At 41.9% G+C, this 18,528-nt stretch overlaps 1 protein-coding gene across 1 annotated transcript; it reads right to left on the bottom strand.

Annotated features, from left to right (window-relative positions):
* Window positions 1-1,280: 1,280 nt before the first annotated feature.
* On the bottom strand, window positions 1,281-2,172 carry LOC141609518 (leucine aminopeptidase 2, chloroplastic-like). Its single transcript, XM_074428557.1, has 3 exons — window positions 1,981-2,172; window positions 1,829-1,892; window positions 1,281-1,616 (listed from the first exon to the last, which is right to left on the bottom strand). Exons 1-3 carry the CDS (start codon window positions 2,110-2,112, stop codon window positions 1,444-1,446), a joined length of 369 nt encoding a protein of 122 aa, XP_074284658.1. The 5' UTR covers window positions 2,113-2,172; the 3' UTR covers window positions 1,281-1,443.
* Window positions 2,173-18,528: the final 16,356 nt, after the last annotated feature.

The raw sequence follows: 18,528 nt of genomic DNA, 5'->3' as shown, positions 1-18,528 counted from the left end.
GGCCGGCCTGCCATGGGTCCATCGGCCGAGGGCAGAACGGTCTTTCCACCTGCTAGCCACTTGGCCACTACGTGACAAAAGGTGAAAGTCTATAAATACTCCTCAACCCTCATTGAGGAAAGGATCCGAAATATAACCTAAATACCTCGTAATCTGGTAATATCTTCCTTATCTCTCTACAATATATACTTCGCCAAGTAACACGCAACTTATCTCTTTAAGTTCACTGACTTGAGCGTCGGAGTGAGTACGCTCGGCCAAAGCCGAGCCCTCAGTTTGTTCATCGTTTCAGGAGAGGCCAAAAGGAGGATTCGATCAAAGACGACATTCTACGAGCCACGAGTGGTAACAAATAACTGCTTCGGAATTATACCCGGAACAGTAATAATAATATTAATATTAATACTAGTAATTATACTAATTTGAGTCTTACATTATTTTCCTTTAAGGCACCACTTAACCTAAATGTTACTCATACCATGTTGAACACCACTACTAATACCTACACAAAGATATCTTTCATTCCTATAACAATTGATAATTGACAACTCGATATAGCCTATTTATTTATCCAAATCCTTAATCATTTCCTCCCATGCACCTCCCCGCCCCATTTATTTATTAGGGATATTCTACTGTGTACCCCCGTGTTTTTCGGTTTTCTATGTTGTACCCCTATATTTTTGAAATTCTATGGTGTACCCCTAAACTTATTACTTATTTCTCCATCATGACCTCCATTAACTTTATCACTATCAAATAACCGACTTTGACCTTTATTTTGACTCATTAAATGTTGTATAATCATCCTATATGTGAAGCATCACAAATCACTTTTAATACGCACATACTACTATTAAAAACCTCCGTTATGAAGCATAAAATGATAATAGAGATTGATGAATTTTAGTTAAATAGACGATTAAATAGATCAACTAAGAAACTAAGTTAATAAATCCAATAATAAGGTCATGGTATAGACTAATATATAGAGTTTAGGGGTACACCGTAGAATTTCAAAAATGTAGGGGTATAATATAGAAAATTGGAAAACTCAGGGGTACACCAATTAAAGTGTTTAACCGGAAAACTTGATCGAAATCAAACTGACTGAAACTAAAGTCAACCCAAATAAATCCGAACGATTTAACAAGATCCGAAACAGAATCGCTTGACCTGTTTGTTCGGTCTAACTAATTTGTACACCAAAAATAGCATCTGCTGGGCATCAAATGTGGAATCATCTCATAAAAGACTAATATTTATAGGGCCAAATAAAATTGCACGGATAAAATGAAATATACGCCTATAATCACAGTATCACACTCTCAATACATAATCCATGTTGTCTTAAGCTTAGTTCTGGATAAATATGAAACATTCAAGAAAGGATATCATCTAAAGAACTTCAGCACATTGCTACGACGAATTTGTAAGAACCCACTATCCTCTAACGGCATCACCTTGAAGACCGTTGTTGCTTACCATATCAGCCACACCGGACTCCATTAACTGCCAATGACTATCCTCTAACGGTAACCTCCAGAATTTCTCGTCGTTTGCTTCGACTACAACCATTACTTCTTTTGCAAATGAATCGTAGAGAGTAAAGATACCTGATAATAAAAACATTAGGTGAGGATAATAAAAACACTAGCCATCTAGGAATTGAAAAACTAAAAAATCCCGCTTTTGTCGATCTCAATCTTCCGGATTTAAAAAAAATTGAGAGAAACCAGGTATTTCTAAAAACAGTAACAAAAAGAAAAAGATTACAATTAATGGTTATAAGTAACCAGATTATAATTTGCATTAGAATGCAAATTACCTGCAATTGAAGGTCCCAAAGCAGCAACTACGCAAGGCCCGGTTAGTGTTGCCAAATCGATTATCTGCAGAGAAGGATCAACATCATTAGTAGAAAAACATACAAAAGAGCAACTGAGTTGTCCCTTCTGATATTGTTCTACAAAAATTTACCTTATCCACGCCTTGGTTGCAGGCGTATACTAAAGCATCAACTATAGTAAGTCTTCCTTCTGCATCTACGCAAGTAACCTGAACAAAAAAATGACAATAGGACAGGCAGGTACAACTATAAGAATTGTACATATGAAATTGGTGTTTTCAGTAATCGAGAACATATGAATGATACGGTATTAGTGTGAAAAGACTGACCAAATATCAACATTTAAGGAGTGTTTAGTATATCAAAGGTACATGGGCAAATAGGAGACAATAAATGTATTAACCTAACTTTCTTGTTTGGTTACTCAACAATGAGAATACAAAAGCCACCCATTTTCACTACACCACCACGCCACCATCAACCACCACCAAGTTCACACCTACCTTTCATTCTAATTCTAAGTTTGAAATTTAACCGTTATCGTATAGCTTAGACGATTGCGTGATTTTCACGGGTAATAAAATTAGTTAAACAATCATTAAACATCAAACAAATACTCCAAACCACCATTTATTTTTTAGCATTTATAGTTCTTGTTCCGGGTATAATTTCCAGAGCAGTGATTAGTTACCACCCTTGACTCGTAGAATAATGTCTTGAGCTGAATCCTTCTTGCTCCTATCGTCCCACTCGGCCTCTCCTGCAACAATGAACGAACTGAGGGCTTGGCTGTGTGCCAAGCGTACTCACTCCGACGCTCAAGTCAGTAAACTTAAAGGATTAAGCTGTGTTACTTGGCTAGATGCGTATTGTAGAGAGATAAGGAGATATTACAGGATGAATAGTGTATTTAGGTTATAATCGTGAGATGCTTTCCTCAATGAAGGTTGAGGAGTATTTATAGACTTTCACCTTTTGTCACGTAGTGGCCAAGTGGCCAAGTGGCTAGCGGTGGAAAGATCGATCTACCCCTCGGCCGAGGGACCTATGGCAGGCCGGCGGACAATGTTGACTCGCCGCCGAGGGGTCTTGGATATGAGTACGCGGATGTGTGTCCCGGTGGCGGGTTGTCACGCCGAGACCGGTGTGGCGGGCCGATGGGATGCATCGGCTAGGCTATCTAAGTCGTTGACTTGCTGTGGATATCTTTGACCTTGCTCGGTGTGTTGACTTGGTCGGCGGTGCGAGAATATGCCCCATCAATTTGCCCCCAGCCGTAGTACATGCCGTGGTATGGGCTCCGATGTACGTTGAGCATGTATTCTCAGATCGGCTTCTTCTTGTGCATCGGCGTGGCTCTTGCTAGGCCGTGCCGTATACCATATCCTAGGCCGTGCCGTATACCATATCCCCCCTCCACATGGATGCGTAAAGGGCACTCGATGTGGAAAAGAATATGACGCTGGCCGTGACCAAGGCTGAGAGTGCCGGTTGATTTTGATTGCCCCCGGCCGGTGCTTCCTAGCTTGGTTGATCGGTGGCGGCGGAGACCGGATACCTAGGAATTTGTTGAGGAAAATGAATAGTTGAAGGGATGTGAACGGGCGTGTTGAAGACGCTTGGTCACTGTTGCATTGATTGACGTTTAACTGTTGCGACGATTGACATTCCGTGGTTGCATGCTCGACACGTGTTTGCTCGTTGATTGGCTGTTGCTTCATGGGTCGTGCTCGATTGGCCCTTCATTGTGGGCTTTTTTCCTATAAATAGGGCAGTTTTTCCGTGATTTTGGTCACTAATTTCATTTTCTCAAATTTTCTTCAAAATTTTCGTCTTGCTAAACTGAAGGGCTTCTTTTTTCTTCCAATCTTCGGAGTTTTTGATCCGGCTAGCACTTTTTCCTTTGAAGGTAAACAAACGAATTTTTCTTTTCTTTGCTAGTAATTTGTTGTGAACATGTCTGCTGCTGATGCCGGGGCTAGCACTTCCGCGCCGGGGGGTTCCCCGTCGCGTCTTGACGAGGAGGAGATTTTAGAGGCCATCCCGCTAAGGTTAGGGGGTCCTAGGCCTCCTTCTCCCGTAGATGACCTGCCCCTCCTGGGGGAGTTGGAGGATGAGGATGATGTTGATCACGGTGATGGGGCTCCCGTCGATGGTGGGAGGATGACTGTTCCGAGTCATGGCGAGGCCTGCACGACTGGCCTCGACCGTGTTTGGACGAATAAATTCGCTAGTAGTTCCGGAGGGACCCTGTTCGGAGATCATTTCTCCTTCGGTGAGGGGTATAAAATTGTTGTCCCGGAGGAGGGTCGAGTGGTCTGTTGCCCTCCCCCGGGCCATATCGGCGTGTACCTTAAGCATTTGGAGTACGGGCTCCGGTTTCCTTTAAACGAGCATGTTGTGGCCATCATCAGAGCTATGAACCTTGCCGTGGCCCAACTACATCCGTTGGCCATGAGGACGATAATCGGCTTTGTGTGGCTCTGCCTTTTTAAAGGGGAGGTCCCTACGGTCAACCTATTCCGCCGACTTCATAGTCTTCGGCCGTCGATCTCCCGAAAGGTGGGGTGGTACGGGCGTCCGGACGGAGCCTGGATATGTCTCCGTAAACAAGCTTACTTCCGCAAAGATTGGCGGGGGCGATGGGTGTACGTCCAGTGGGAGGACTACCCGTTGCCGAGGTCTTTCCAGGGCCCCGTTCATTTGCGGTGTGAGACCCGGGAAGAGTATGAGAAGTACGTCTCCCGGGGTAGCAAGGTTAAGATGGACGCTTCTTTTGTCCCCCTTACGGCGGATGAGAAGCGGGCAATGCAGCTATTTGATGCTGAGGAGGGATGGCTGCCCCCGACCCAGATTATTCTTCAGGACGAGATGCTCTGCCGCGTCGGCCTCATACCGGCCCTCAGCCGTGGTGAGTAGGGTCGGTGTGAGGCCCACCTTTACTTGTTATGTTCCTGTTTGGAGCTTTCTTACTTCTTTCATATAACTCTTGTTTGATTCCTTGCAGATCGATTTGGTCAGGATCTGTCAGAGAAGGACTTGGAGAGGCTTGGGCTTGATAAGGACGGAAAGGTTCTCACCCGCCATCCTACGGCTGAAGCACGTGATCGCCGACTGTCTCCTAACGAAGTCATGGAAAGACAGACAAAGGCGTTGGATCGAGAGAGGCACAAGCACGGGTTCTTGGCAACATGCTGAGAAGACCAAAGAAGGCGGCGTCCAAGTCGGCGGCTGCATCAATGGCAACTCCCTCTTCGACCCCGGTGATCGAAAAGGATCATGTGGAGGTGATCAACATTTCTGAGGGGGAGGTGACCGTTGCTAAGGTCCCTTCTCCGAAGAAGAGGAAAGACCCACCGTCTGCTTCCACCGTTGCCGTGGAGGAGCACCTTCCGCTTGACCCTTGACTAAGAGGGTTCGAACTGTACGGATTTAACTTGTGGTTCGGATTTAGCCGGCTCGTTGGGCATTCCTGGTGACAGAGCTTTCGACGTGTCAATGCACGGTGACATGGATGCTCTACGTAACTTTTTGCAGTTCCATCGTCGGAGACCGCCGTCCTCGCTGAACGGCAAGCAGGGAAGCAGCCTGAGAAGGCGGTTGAGAAAACGGGTGACCAAAGTGTCACCGTGGACTCCTCACCCCAGAAGCTTAACCCTACCGAACTCGTGGCGGAGGGTGAGAAAATATACAAGAAGTTGGGGAGATGGAACCGTCAAGCCGCTTCCCTCATCATGGAGCAAGAAAAGGCCACGGCCCAATCTGGGCCGCTGATTGCAAAGCTCAAGTTTGATCTTCTTGCTGCGAGGGGGGAAGCCGGGAAGGCTAAGCTGGATCTCCGTGCTGCTGAGGGGCGTGCGGAGGAAGCTGAGAAGCTGCTGAGGGCCGAGAGGGCCAAAGTTGAGGATGCTGATGGCGCCACGGCCAAGATGATGGAGGAACGGGACAGGTACAAGGGCGCCTACGACTCTGTGGTTGCCAAGAGGGACGAGTGGGAGGATCGGTTTCAGAAGCAAGCAGAGGTGCTCAGGGGCACGCAGGCTATCCTTGCTCAGAAAGAGAAGGATATTGAAATGCTTCAGGATGAGCTCCTTCCTAAAATGTGCGTCCGATTCGGGACCAGGCCGAGAAGGCGACCAGGGAGGCGATAAGAAGACTCGTCCCCGAGGGCTCCTTTCCATGGGATAAATTTGATACTCTTTTGGATGAAATGACTGATGCTGAGGAGGCCGCGGCTACGGAGAAGGCTGAGGCGGCGAAGGCGGCTCAGATAGCTGAGGCCAAGGCGGCTGATGATGCGAAAGTGAAGGAGGATGAGAGGCTGAAGTTGCTTGAAGGTGCTCGGCCTTCAACAAAGCCGCCACCGATGATCTTTGTGGCTACGACGCAGGGGAGCATCGAGCATAGGGAGACGGGCGGTCGTCACCGGACTCACCCGGCATCTCGGATAGCTTTAGCTGTTCGGGGGCCAATTATTGAGCCTTCTCTCCCTGCCATCCTTTTGGCGCTTTAATTTCCAAGTCTGTACCTTTTTGCTTTTCTGTTTCCTTGCTTTTTGTAAAGCTCTGGTAGGTAGAGTTTAGGCAATCCTTATGGGGACGGCCGTCGTTTGTACTCTTCTTGCAGTCATTTTAACAAGGTTTTATCTTTTTGGTCCTCGGCTTGGCCGGGACTCTGATTACGATCCTTTATTTGTCTTCTTGTGTCACTGACTGAGGCGATTTGAATGTATGTCTTAACCGTGTAGACATATTGACCGCTAGATTGGCGTCTTAATTGCACTGTATATGTTTCTTAGCGTATCGGCCGACGTGTTCCCCGTCGCTCTCGGTTTTGGTCGAGGTAATCGGGGTTGCGGTTTTGATAGCAATCGCAACTGTGTAGGCACATTGACCGCTAGATTGGCGTCTCAATTGCACTGAGTATACGTTTCTTTTTAGCGTATCGGCCGACGTGTTCCCCGTCGCTCTCGGTTTTGGCCGAGGTAATCGGGGTTGCGGCTTCGATAGCGATTCTTCCCTTCGAGTTTCTGTCTAGTGGCAAATTGTGGAGGGGACAGATACTGATGGGGAACTTTGGGCGATTCACTTGCTTGTTATCATCGTGCGTTGGGGTGTCCACAATGTGTTCGGACACCTCCGCCGCTATACAAAGTATTTTCTCAAGTTATCGGTGTTCCAATGGCTCATCAGAGGCACACCTCCCATGTCTGTCAGCCGGTATGTACCCGGCCTTATTTCTTCGATCACTTTGTAGGGACCTTCCCAGTTGGCCGTCAGTTTGCCATGAATATTTCCTTTGTTGGTGGCGGCCGACTTCCTTAGGACTAGGTCTCCTACTTTTAAGTCCCTTTTGTGGACTCTTCGGTTGTAGGCTCTCTTCATCCGGCTCTGATATACGGCCAAGTTGAGGCGTGCCGTGTCTCGGCTTTCTTCGACCAGGTCAAGGGAAGCTCTAAGGCCTTCCTCGTTTTCAGCTGGGTCAAAAGTGGCCGTTCGAATGTCGGCACCGTCGCTTCGATCGGCAAAACCGCTTCGGATCCGTAGACCAGGTGGAAAGGGGTGTATCCCGTGGCTTCTTTCTCCGTGGTTCGAAGGGACACAGACGCCGGGTAGTTCATCGGCCCATCTTCCTTGAGGTCTTCAACCGTCTTTTTCAAACCGTTGAGGATGGTTTTGTTGGTCGCCTCCGCCGCCGCCGTTGCTCTGTGGGTGGCAGACGGAGGAATACGCAAACTTGATGCCGAGCTCCTCTAACCAGTTCATTATTAGGTCGCTCCAAAACTCTCGGCCGTGGTCAAATACCATAACTTGGGGCAATCCGAAGCGGGTTATAACGTCAACCACATGCCCCATGATGGTGACCTGGTTGGTTGGCACCGGCGCGTCGGGTATTATTGGCATCCCGAACTCCGGTTGGATTACTCCGCCGGTGGAGGGCTGCATGACTCCGGAGTTGTTGAAAGCGTCATCTTGGTAGAACGCGGTTTCGTCGGTAACGACTGCGTCTTGCTGTTTCGACATTTTCTCGGCTTTTTGGGTGGGTTTTTGTTTTGAGTTTTGTTTTTGTTTGGGAATGAATGTGACTAGCTTCTAGTGTCTTCCCCACAGACGGCGCCAATTGTTCCGGGTATAATTTCCAGAGCAGTGATTAGTTACCACCCTTGACTCGTAGAATAATGTCTTGAGCTGAATCCTTCTTGCTCCTATCGTCCCACTCGGCCTCTCCTGCAACAATGAACGAACTGAGGGCTTGGCTGTGTGCCAAGCGTACTCACTCCGACGCTCAAGTCAGTAAACTTAAAGGATTAAGCTGTGTTACTTGGCTAGATGCGTATTGTAGAGAGATAAGGGAGATATTACCAGATGAATAGTGTATTTAGGTTATAATCGTGAGATGCTTTCCTCAATGAAGGTTGAGGAGTATTTATAGACTTTCACCTTTTGTCACGTAGTGGCCAAGTGGCCAAGTGGCTAGCAGGTGGAAAGACTGATCTATCCCTCGGCCGAGGGACCTATGGCAGGCCGGCGGACAATGTTGACTCGCCGCCGAGGGGTCTTGGATATGAGTACGCGGATGTGTGTCCCGGCTGGCAGGTTGTCACGCCGAGACCCAGGTGGCGGGCCGATGGGATGCATCGGCTAGGCTATCTAAGTCGTTGACTTGCTGTGGATATCTTTGACCTTGCTCAGTGTGTTGACTTGGTCAGCGGTGCAGAATATGCCCCATCAGTTCTAATTATATTATTTCAAAACAATGTTAACCATCAAATTTACCTTAAATTATAGTTCACAAATAAAAATATTGAAATTTTTGGATTAAACAATCATTAAACATCAAATACTCCAAAACCATCATTTATTTTTTGATTTAATTGTTAAACAAAATTTTACGGACAAAATCATCGTTTATTTTTCAGCGTCTATAGTTCTCACTAAATTCCTCCAAAACAATGTTAACAATCCAATTTACCCTTGAATTATTGTTGGCAAATAAAAATATAGAAATTTCTATTTTGAAAAAACTTCTTTTAGGTTGAATTAATTATGTATTCCAGCTATTTTTAATGAAAGAACAATAAAAGGTAAACAATAAAACAAATTACCGCGGCAAATATAGTATAATAATTAAAAAAATCGAAAACAACAACAACAATAATAATAACAATAATCGTGACAAAAAACTAATAAACATAGCAATATCTGTAGCAAAATACTAATAATCTGTGGCAACGTTTGGTAAATTTCACGGGTAATAAAATTAGTTATGCTTTAATTAGTACTATTCTCATTAAGCTACATGATAATCTTGAAAAGTCAGTTCGTGATGTTAGCCCTCGTCATTTGTACTATGTAGTCAAAAGTCAATTGTCTGCGAATACAAAGATAAAGAATGTGATCAAAATCATTGATGATCTATGTTGTTTCGGGAGTTGCACCCGGAAGTCATTAGGAATGAGCTATTCCCCTTTGTAGCTATTCGTTTTGTGCTTATATTTCACTTAAAGAAACCGATATGGAGGGTAATGAGATAATCACTAAGTGTACAAACATGGTAAGACATTACCCAATTGACATGAACTCGACCTTCAAGATAGAGAAATCTACAACACGTCCCGCAAAATTAATATTAGTCCCGGATCTTGTTCTCTGTCTTTGCGTTGCTCAGCTCTACAAACTCGGACACATTGCAGTAAGCCATTAAGCCTATTTAGCTGTAGCTATCAATCCAATTCTTTACAATAACCGTGTATTGAATCATGCAGAAGGCCAGACTCGAAATACTCGTACATGACAAATTTGGGGCGCTCTCTATGAGAGGCAAGCTATTAAATGTGAGGGTAGCTAATGTTAAGCGAATCTCGGAAAATTACGCAATCAATAGTATAATAAAGAGTCTGGGTCTGAAGCGGGAAGAACGTTACGCTTCAGACGACAGTGTCAATGATAAGTCCAATTTATATACATTTTATCCCTTATTTTAGCTCCAATTTACATGTCATTATGCACTAACCTTAGTGATATTGAGCTAATATTTGCTTTCTAGTTCTATTTGTATGTTTTGTCATATTTTGTAGGTATTTGAGCTTTTAGAAGCTTAATCCTACTCATTTGCAAGTCACTAGAAGCAAGCTAAGTTGAAGACTAAGTATGGACTAGCATGAAGATAATGTTTGGACTTACATAAGCAAAAGTGATGGATTAAATGAAAAAATGCACAACAAAGTCAAATGGAAGTCAAGCCCAAATGCAAAGTCCACAAAATGCAAACATAAGATGCTAAATATTGGATGCTACTTTGGATGCTTTGAGGAGCTTGGGATGTCAAATTGTGATTAATCGAGTGATTAAACAAGCATTAAATCATAAGAATTGGATACCATTTGATAATTAATCACAATTGAAGACAAATAAGCGAGAAACACACGACCCCGATCGGGGTTGAACAGTCCACGGGTGTGTTCAATGCTCCGTCAAATGCATACGTTTCCCTTATGATCTCCTATAAATAGAAGCCTCTAGGGACGACTTGGGGACAACTCTTACACATATTTTTCCATCTAAATTCTCTCTAAATTTTAGTAGTTAGTTTAGGTTAGCTTAGTTTAGTTTGTTTACATTTCCTTTAAGCAATTACATTACAATTCAATTTCAAGTTTAATTACAAGTTACATTTCAAGTTTGTTCTAGTTTCATTGTTCTTCTATTTCCATTTCCATTTCCATTCAAGGTAATTCTTATTCTATTTTCATTATGTTATTTATCATTTCATTTAGCATTAGTTTAATTTACATTTCCACCATGTTAGAGTAGTTGCATTTGTCTAAGGAGTAAAGGAAGCCATGCATGATTAAGTAATATATAAATGTCAAAATGAGGTTAAGTTAATATTGTCTAAATGTTTCTATCATATGTTTGCACCTTAATGTTTAATCTATGTTTAAAAGGCTTTATTCATTTATTAAGTTTGTTCATTCGTTCTAAAAGTCGAGAGGCATGGAATTGAATTAGACTAGGCATGTGTAGTAGGACGAACTAGTCATGGACGAGAGTTTCTCTAGGACTCGGTCTATGGTTGACACTAATATCGTAAGGTGGGTGTCTCTAAACCTAAACATTTACCATAAAATCAACTTCCTAACTTCACATAAGCATTTACGTAATTAGCATGTGTGACCCGACCTCCCTAGACATTTTATTTATTATTGTTTTATCACTTCAACCCAATCAATCAATCGATAATCTATCAAAGTAAAATTCAATCCATAACAATTAATTAATAACTTCCGTCTCCTTTGGGTTCGACCCCTAAGTACTACATTCATTTGTTTTGCTAGAGTATAAATATTATCTTTGCATAGGTGTGCGATAGCCTATCAAATTTTGGCGCCGTTGTCGGGGAGACGGTTTTGTTTGCTAATTAGTTGTTGAATTTTACCTTATTTTATTTTGTCTCGAGGAATATTTGTTCCTTGGGATCATCTCACAATTTCTTTGTAGTTTTAGTGCCTATTTTGTAGGTAATAAAGCTTGGCCTTTTATAATGAGTTACGAATTCATCCCACAACTCAAAGATGAGCCTTTTCCTGACTATCTTGACCGATTCTACTATTTTTGCAATAGTCTCATGTCCCTTGGACATGTCCTTGATGGGGATTACTTGGGTCATTTTGGGCTTGGTGGCATGGATTCTGAGACCTGTGGATTGGCTCTAAAATTGAGTAATGGGAGTCTCTAGTCTCTACAACATGATTGGGCCGGAACTTTGGAATTTCTTAGATTTCATGGCTTCCGAATGTCGGGAATTAGCAAGCCAATTCCATTATTGGCGCATTGAAGAGGAGCTTAAAGTGTTACAGGCTCGTTTGGGAAAAAATTCTCAAGAGAAACCGAGACGACGTGAGCCTATCTTCTCTCATTTTGCTTTTCTACCTCCCCATTGTGAGTCTTTTGCTACTAACGATTTTGACCTATTGGATGATGATGATGATGGTCCGATTTTATCTTTTAAAATCCCCCTAGTGTCATTCAAATAGAAAATATAGAGACTCATGTTGATGACATTAACCCCATAGTAGATGAGTCACCTTCTATAAATGAATTTGTCGAGATTCCTTGTAATTCTAATGAGGTTTCTCCCGAGTCTTTTGACCCCATTGACAATTTATTTGTAGAAGATATTGTTGATCTATTTGAGGAGGATAGAGGTCTAAGCACTTTCGACTTAGAAATTAAGTGGGATAAACCTCCAATTTTTGATGATCCTCTCCTCTTTCATTCTACTTACCACCCATTTGAGACCATTTATGATTATAATTTGTGCTCTAACGATTTATTTTGTGGTCTTAAGAATGATACTCCATTTCTTGCTGACGAGTGGAGTGATATGGTGGTATTATTTGAAGTCTCTCATGCGCCAATTGATAAGATATCCTATTTCTTACCTTTGATCATTCATGCTAATATCTTATCAATTGCGTATATATGCTTCCATGTTTCCCATGCGCAGGTTTATGATAGACTTCTAAGGGCTTTGGCGAGCTTTTTAAGCAACAAAGTCCTTTGTTCTCAAGCCCCTTCTCAAGCTAGCTTGGGGGAAGCTTCTAAAAGTTGGTATGCATTCATTTTCTTTATTTCCCGCATGTGTCATTTCCATTTCCTCTTGTTGGCTTTACTTGTCTTACTTTGTTTTTTTTTTTGCGGTTAACCCCGTTTTACACATTGAGGACAATGTGATATTCTAGCTTGGGGGAGGGATTTAGTGTGTCAAGTTGTTTTATTGTTTTCAAATAAATTGAAAAAATTGTTTGGTTTTCATTTAGTTAGTGTAGATTTAGTGAGAATTTTTGAAAAAAATTGTGTTGTTTTTGCTCTAATTCTTTGCTTGTCCTACTTATGCCCTCTTGTTTGTCCCATTTTTGGCTTGATAGCTCTTGATTCGCTACTTTTGACGGGATGGAGCATGCATGGGGATGTCTTGACATAGTAGGTGGAAGATGGATTTTGGACCAAGTAAGCTTGATCTTGACTTTTTGCAAGCCACAAGATGGTAAGGTAGAACCTCCTTAAAGGCCATTTCATCTTTATTTGGTCTCACTTAGGTGAGTGGTAGGTCTCCATATGGTGTGTGTTACATCAAAACGCACAAGTATAGTCTTTAATTCATCTCTTTAAGCATTACTTTCATTTTGTTATGCATTTTTGAAGCCTTTCACTTTGATAAACTAGCCCATTTTCTAGCCCCTTTCACATGTTCTTATTTCCTAGCTACATATAAATAACCTACCCTTGTTAAGCTAGTAGCTAAGTTCTTTTGGTGATGGGATGCTCAAAATTGGGATGATCTTTAAAATCTATATCAATGTGAAATTGGTTTGCCGGATATGTCATTGTTTTCCGGAGTTATGAAAGAAAGAATTGGAGCAAGAAAAAAAAAAAAAAAAAAAAAAAAAAAAAAGAGTCCGAAAAGAATGAAAAAAAGGAGAAAAAGAAAAAAAAAATGATGAAAATGAATAAAGTGTTGTAATTTGGAAGAAAGGAAGAAGAGCTTGTGTTATTAAGAGTTCTCTTATGTTTATCAATATCTTATGGGGAATTTCTCATGATTAGTAATGTAAGAAGTCATTTGTCATTTTGCCTTCTAATTGGGTTATTTGGGTTGGATTGAGCATTCTTACATGGTTTTGTTGCTAGCTTAACTTTAGCTCCACAAATCCATAATCATTTGTCCTCCTTATGTCTCATGTCACAAAAAGCCTTCTTCTTACCCTTTCGCTTCATTATTTGCTTGCATTTGATTGTTTTGCTTATGATTTGATTGTTTACCATATTAGATTGTGGGCACATTCTCATGAGTTGAGGATAATTGAGTGATTATTCACAAAATGTCCTTTACACAAAATTGAGTTATGAGTGGATCGTGAGAGTCCGAAAGTTAAAAGAACATGCAAGAGCCGAAAAGTTTATTTGAAGTCTCGACCACGCTACGCCGCCGTGTAAATCTCAACCATGATATTGCTTATCCTAATGCCCATGTTGTTTAGGGATTTGAATCATTTTGCTTGTTAGTCATTTTGGGATTTGCAATGTTGGGATGATTTCTTGGTTATGGACAAGCAAGGGCTTAGCTTGGGGGAGTTTGATAAGTCCAATTTATATACATTTTATCCCTTATTTTAGCTCCAATTTACATGTCATTATGCACTAACCTTAGTGATATTGAGCTAATATTTGCTTTCTAGTTCTATTTGTATGTTTTGTCATATTTTGTAGGTATTTGAGCTTTTAGGAGCTTAATCTTACTCATTTGCAAGTCACTAGAAGCAAGCTAAGTTGAAGACTAAGTATGGACTAGCATGAAGATAATGTTTGGACTTACATAAGCAAAAGTGATGGATTAAATGAAAAAATGCACAACAAAGTCAAATGGAAGTCAAGCCCAAATGCAAAGTCCACAAAATGAAAACATAAGATGCTAAATATTGGATGCTACTTTGGAGGCTTTGAGGAGCTTGGGATGCCAAAGTGTGATTAATCGGGTGATTAAACAAGCATTAAATCATAAGAATTGGATACCATTTGATAATTAATCACAATTGAAGACAAACAAGCGAGAAACACACGACCCCGATCGGGGTTGGCATCCCCAATCGGGGTTGAACAGTCCACGGGTGTGTTCAATGCTCCGTCAAATGCATACGTTTCCCTTATGATCTCCTATAAATAGAAGCCTCTAGAGACGACTTGGGGACAACTCTTACACATATTTTTCCATCTAAATTCTCTCTAAATTTTTGTAGTTAGTTTAGGTTAGCTTAGTTTAGTTTGTTTACATTTCCTTTAAGCAATTACATTACAATTCAATTTCAAGTTTAATTACAAGTTACATTTCAAGTTTGTTCTAGTTTCATTATTCTTCTATTTCCATTTCCATTTCCATTTAAGGTAATTCTTATTCTATTTTCATTATGTTATTTATCATTTCATTTTAGCATTAGTTTAATTTACATTTCCACCATGTTAGAGTAGTTGCATTTGTCTAAGGAGTAAGGGAAGCCATGCATGATTAAGTAATATATAAATGTCAAAATGAGGTTAAGTTAATATTGTCTAAATGTTTCTATCACATGTTTGCACCTTAATGTTTAATCTATGTTTAAAAGGCCTTATTCATTGATTAAGTTTGTTCATTCGTTCTAAAAGTCGAGAGGCATGGAATTGAATTAGACTAGGCATGTGTAGTAGGACGAACTAGTCATGGACGAGAGTTTCTCTAGGACTCGGTCTATGGTTGACACTAATATCGTAAGGTGGGTGTCTCTAAACCTAAACATTTACCATAAAATCAACTTCCTAACTTCACATAAGCATTTACGTAATTAGCATGTGTGACCCGACCTCCCTAGACATTTTATTTATTATTGTTTTATCACTTCAAACCAATCAATCAATCGATAATCTACCAAAGTAAAATTCAATCCATAACAATTAATTAATAACTCCCGTCTCCTTTGGGTTCGACTCCTAAGTACTACATTCATTTGTTTTGCTAGAGTATAAATATTATCTTTGCATAGGTGTGCGATAGCCTATCAGTCAAGCAGTTGCGTTATGGTCAACTTATGATAATGGCTGATCCGGTAAAGTAACTGTCAATTTTTCTTTTTCTCCCGATATTTTTATTACGCGTCCCAGGTCATTTCAGGAGTTAACCTATTCGATTTCAGACTCGGATAACGAGTATTAATACATTTTTCACGACTATTTTAGGTTCGACGAAGGTTGGTTTATGGCATATCGGCACCCCCAAATGTATTTTGTTGCTACTCAAATTTTGCGTGGCCCCTTTATCTGACTTGAGGAAGTTTCTGTGTAATTTTCGGAGAATTTTGTTCTGGGACCCTATAATCCCGAAAAACCGTGTATTATACACTTCATATTCAGCCATTCGGGAGGTTATACCGGACCCTCGTTCTTTTTCTTCTGGTTTTCTATCACGCGTCCAAGGTCATTTCAAGAGTTAACCTATTCGATTTCAGTCTTAGATAACGAGTATTAATACATTTTTCAAGATTATCTATGGTTCGACGAATGATGGTTTATGGCATACCGGCACCCCCAAATGTCTTTCGTTGCTACTCAAATTTTGCGCGGGAGAATTTTGTTCCGGGACCCTGTAATCCAGAAAAACCGCGTATTATACACTTCAATTTCAGCCGTTCGGGAGGTCGTACAGGATCCTCGTTCTTTTTCTCCCGGTTTTTCTATCACGCGTCCGAGGTTATTTCAGGAGTTAACTTATTCGATTTCAGCCTCGAATAACGAGTATTAATACATTTTTCAAGATTATCCGAGGTTCGACGAATGCTGGTTTATGGCATACTGGAACCACCGAATTTATTCCGTTGCTACTCAAATTTTGCGTGGCCCCTTTATCTCTCCTGACGAACTTTCTGTGTGATTTCCGGAGAATTTTTTTCCGGAACCCTGAAATCCCGTAAAACCGTGTATTACACTTCAATTCAAGCCGTTCGGGAGGTCATACCGGACCCTATTTCTTTTTCTCCCGGTTTCTCTATCACGCGTCCGAGGTCATTTCAGGAGTTAACCTATTCGATTTCAGCCTGGGATAACGAGTATTAATACATTTTTCACGATTATCCGAGGTTCGACGAATGTTGCTTTATGGCATACCGGCACCCCCAAATGACTTTTGTTGCTACTCAAATTTTGCGTGGCCGCTTTATCTGACCCGATGAACTTTCTGTGTGATTTCCGGATAATTTTGTTCCGGGATCCTGGAATCCCGAAAAACCGCGTATTATACACTTCAATTTCAGCCGTTCGGGAGGTCGTACCTGATCCTTGTTCTTTTTCTCCCGGTTTTTCTATTCCGCGTCCAAGGTCATTTCAAGAGTTAACCTATTCAATTTCAGCTTTGGATAACGAGTATTATTACATTTTTCACGATTATCCGAGGTTTGACGAAGTTTGGTTTATGGCATACCGACACCCCGAAATGTCTTCCGTTGCTACTCAAATTTTGCGTGGCCCCTTTATCCGACACGAGGAACGTTATGTGTGATTTCCGGAGAAATTTGTTCCAGGACCCTGGAATCCCGAAAAACCGTGTATTATACACTTCAATTTCAGCCGTTCGGGAAGTCGTACCGGACCCTGTTTGTTTTTCTCCGGTTTTTCTATCACGCGGCCGAAGTCATTTCGGGAGTTAACCTATTCGATTTCAGCCTCGGATGAAGAGTATTAATACATTTTTCACGATTATCCGAGGTTCGACGAATGCTGGTTTATGGCATACCGGAACCCCCAAATGTATTCCGTTGGTACTCAAATTTTGCGTGGCCCCTTTATCTGACCCGAGGAATTTTCTGTGTGATTTCCGGAGAATTTTGTTAGGGACCCTGCAGTCCCGAAAAACCGCGTATTATACACTTCAATTTCAGCCGTTCATGAGGTCGTACAAGACCCTCGTTCTTTATCTCCCGGTTTTCTATCACGCGTCCGAGGTCATTTCAGGAGTTAACCTATTCGATTTCAGCCTCGAATAACGAGTATTAATACATTTTTCACGATTATCGTAGGTTCGACGAATGCTGGTTTATGGCATACCGGCACCCTTAAATGTCTTCTGTTGCTACTCAAATTTTGCGTGGCCGCTTTATCTGACCCGATGAACTTTCTGTATGATTTCCGGAGAATTTTGTTCCGGGACCCTGGAATCCCGAAAAACCGTGTATTATTCAATTTCAGCAGTTCGGGAGGTCGTACCGGACCCTCGTTCTTTCTCTCCCGATTTTTCTATCACGCGTCCGAGGTCATTTCAGGAGTTAACCTATTCGATTTCATCCTCGGATAACGAGTATTAATACGTTTTTCACGATTATCCAAGGTTTGACGAAGGTTGGTTTATGGCATACAGATACCCCCAAATGTCTTCCATTGCTACTCAAATTTTGTGTGGCCCCTTTATCTGACCCGAGGAACTTTATGTGTGATTTCCGGAGAATTTTGTTCCGGGACCCTGGAATCCCGAAAAACCGTGTATTAACCGGACCCTGTTTGTTTTTCTCCGGTTTTTCTATCACACGGCCGAAGTCATTTCAGGAGTTAACCTATTCGATTTCAGCCTCGGATAAAGAGTATTAATACATTTTTTTTATCCGAGGTTCGACGAATGCTCGTTTATGGCATACCGGAACCCACAAATGTATTCCGTTGCTACTCAAATTTTGTGTGGCCACTTTATCTGACCCGAGGAATTTTCTGTGTGATTTCCGGAGAATTTTGTTCCAGGACCCTGCAGTCCCGAAAAACCGCGTATTATACACTTCAATTTCAGCCGTTCAGGAGGTCGTACAGGACCCTCGTTCTTTATCTCCTGATTTTCTATCACGCGTCCGAGGTCATTTCAGGAGTTAACCTATTCGATTTCCGCCTCGGATAAAGAGTATTAATACATTTTTCACGATTATCAGAGGTTCGACGAATACTGGTTTATGGCATACCGGCACCCTTAAATGTCTTCCGTTGCTACTCAAATTTTGCGTGGCCGCTTTATCTGACCCGATGAACTTTCTGTATGATTTCCAAAGAATTTTGTTCCGGGACCCTGGAATCCTGAAAAACTGCGTATTATACACTTCAATTTCAGCCGTTCGG

Source organism: Silene latifolia, chromosome 10, assembly GCF_048544455.1.
Source record: "Silene latifolia isolate original U9 population chromosome 10, ASM4854445v1, whole genome shotgun sequence".
Classification (NCBI taxonomy): domain Eukaryota; kingdom Viridiplantae; phylum Streptophyta; class Magnoliopsida; order Caryophyllales; family Caryophyllaceae; genus Silene; species Silene latifolia.
The sequence above is the reverse complement of the archived record's forward strand: the minus strand, read 5'-3'. Positions and strand labels throughout refer to the sequence as shown.

What these genes read in the sequence shown, in the direction of transcription:
- LOC141609518 (XM_074428557.1), bottom strand. Translation starts at nt 2,112, where the DNA reads ATGTACAATTCTTATAGTTGTACCTGCCTGTCCTATTGTCATTTTTTT. An exon ending in GCAACCAAGGCGTGGATAAG is followed by an intron (nt 1,893 to 1,980) that starts GTAAATTTTTGT and finishes CCTTCTCTGCAG; the next exon opens with ATAATCGATTTGGCAACACT. An exon ending in TTTGGGACCTTCAATTGCAG is followed by an intron (nt 1,617 to 1,828) that starts GTAATTTGCATT and finishes TTTTATTATCAG; the next exon opens with GTATCTTTACTCTCTACGAT.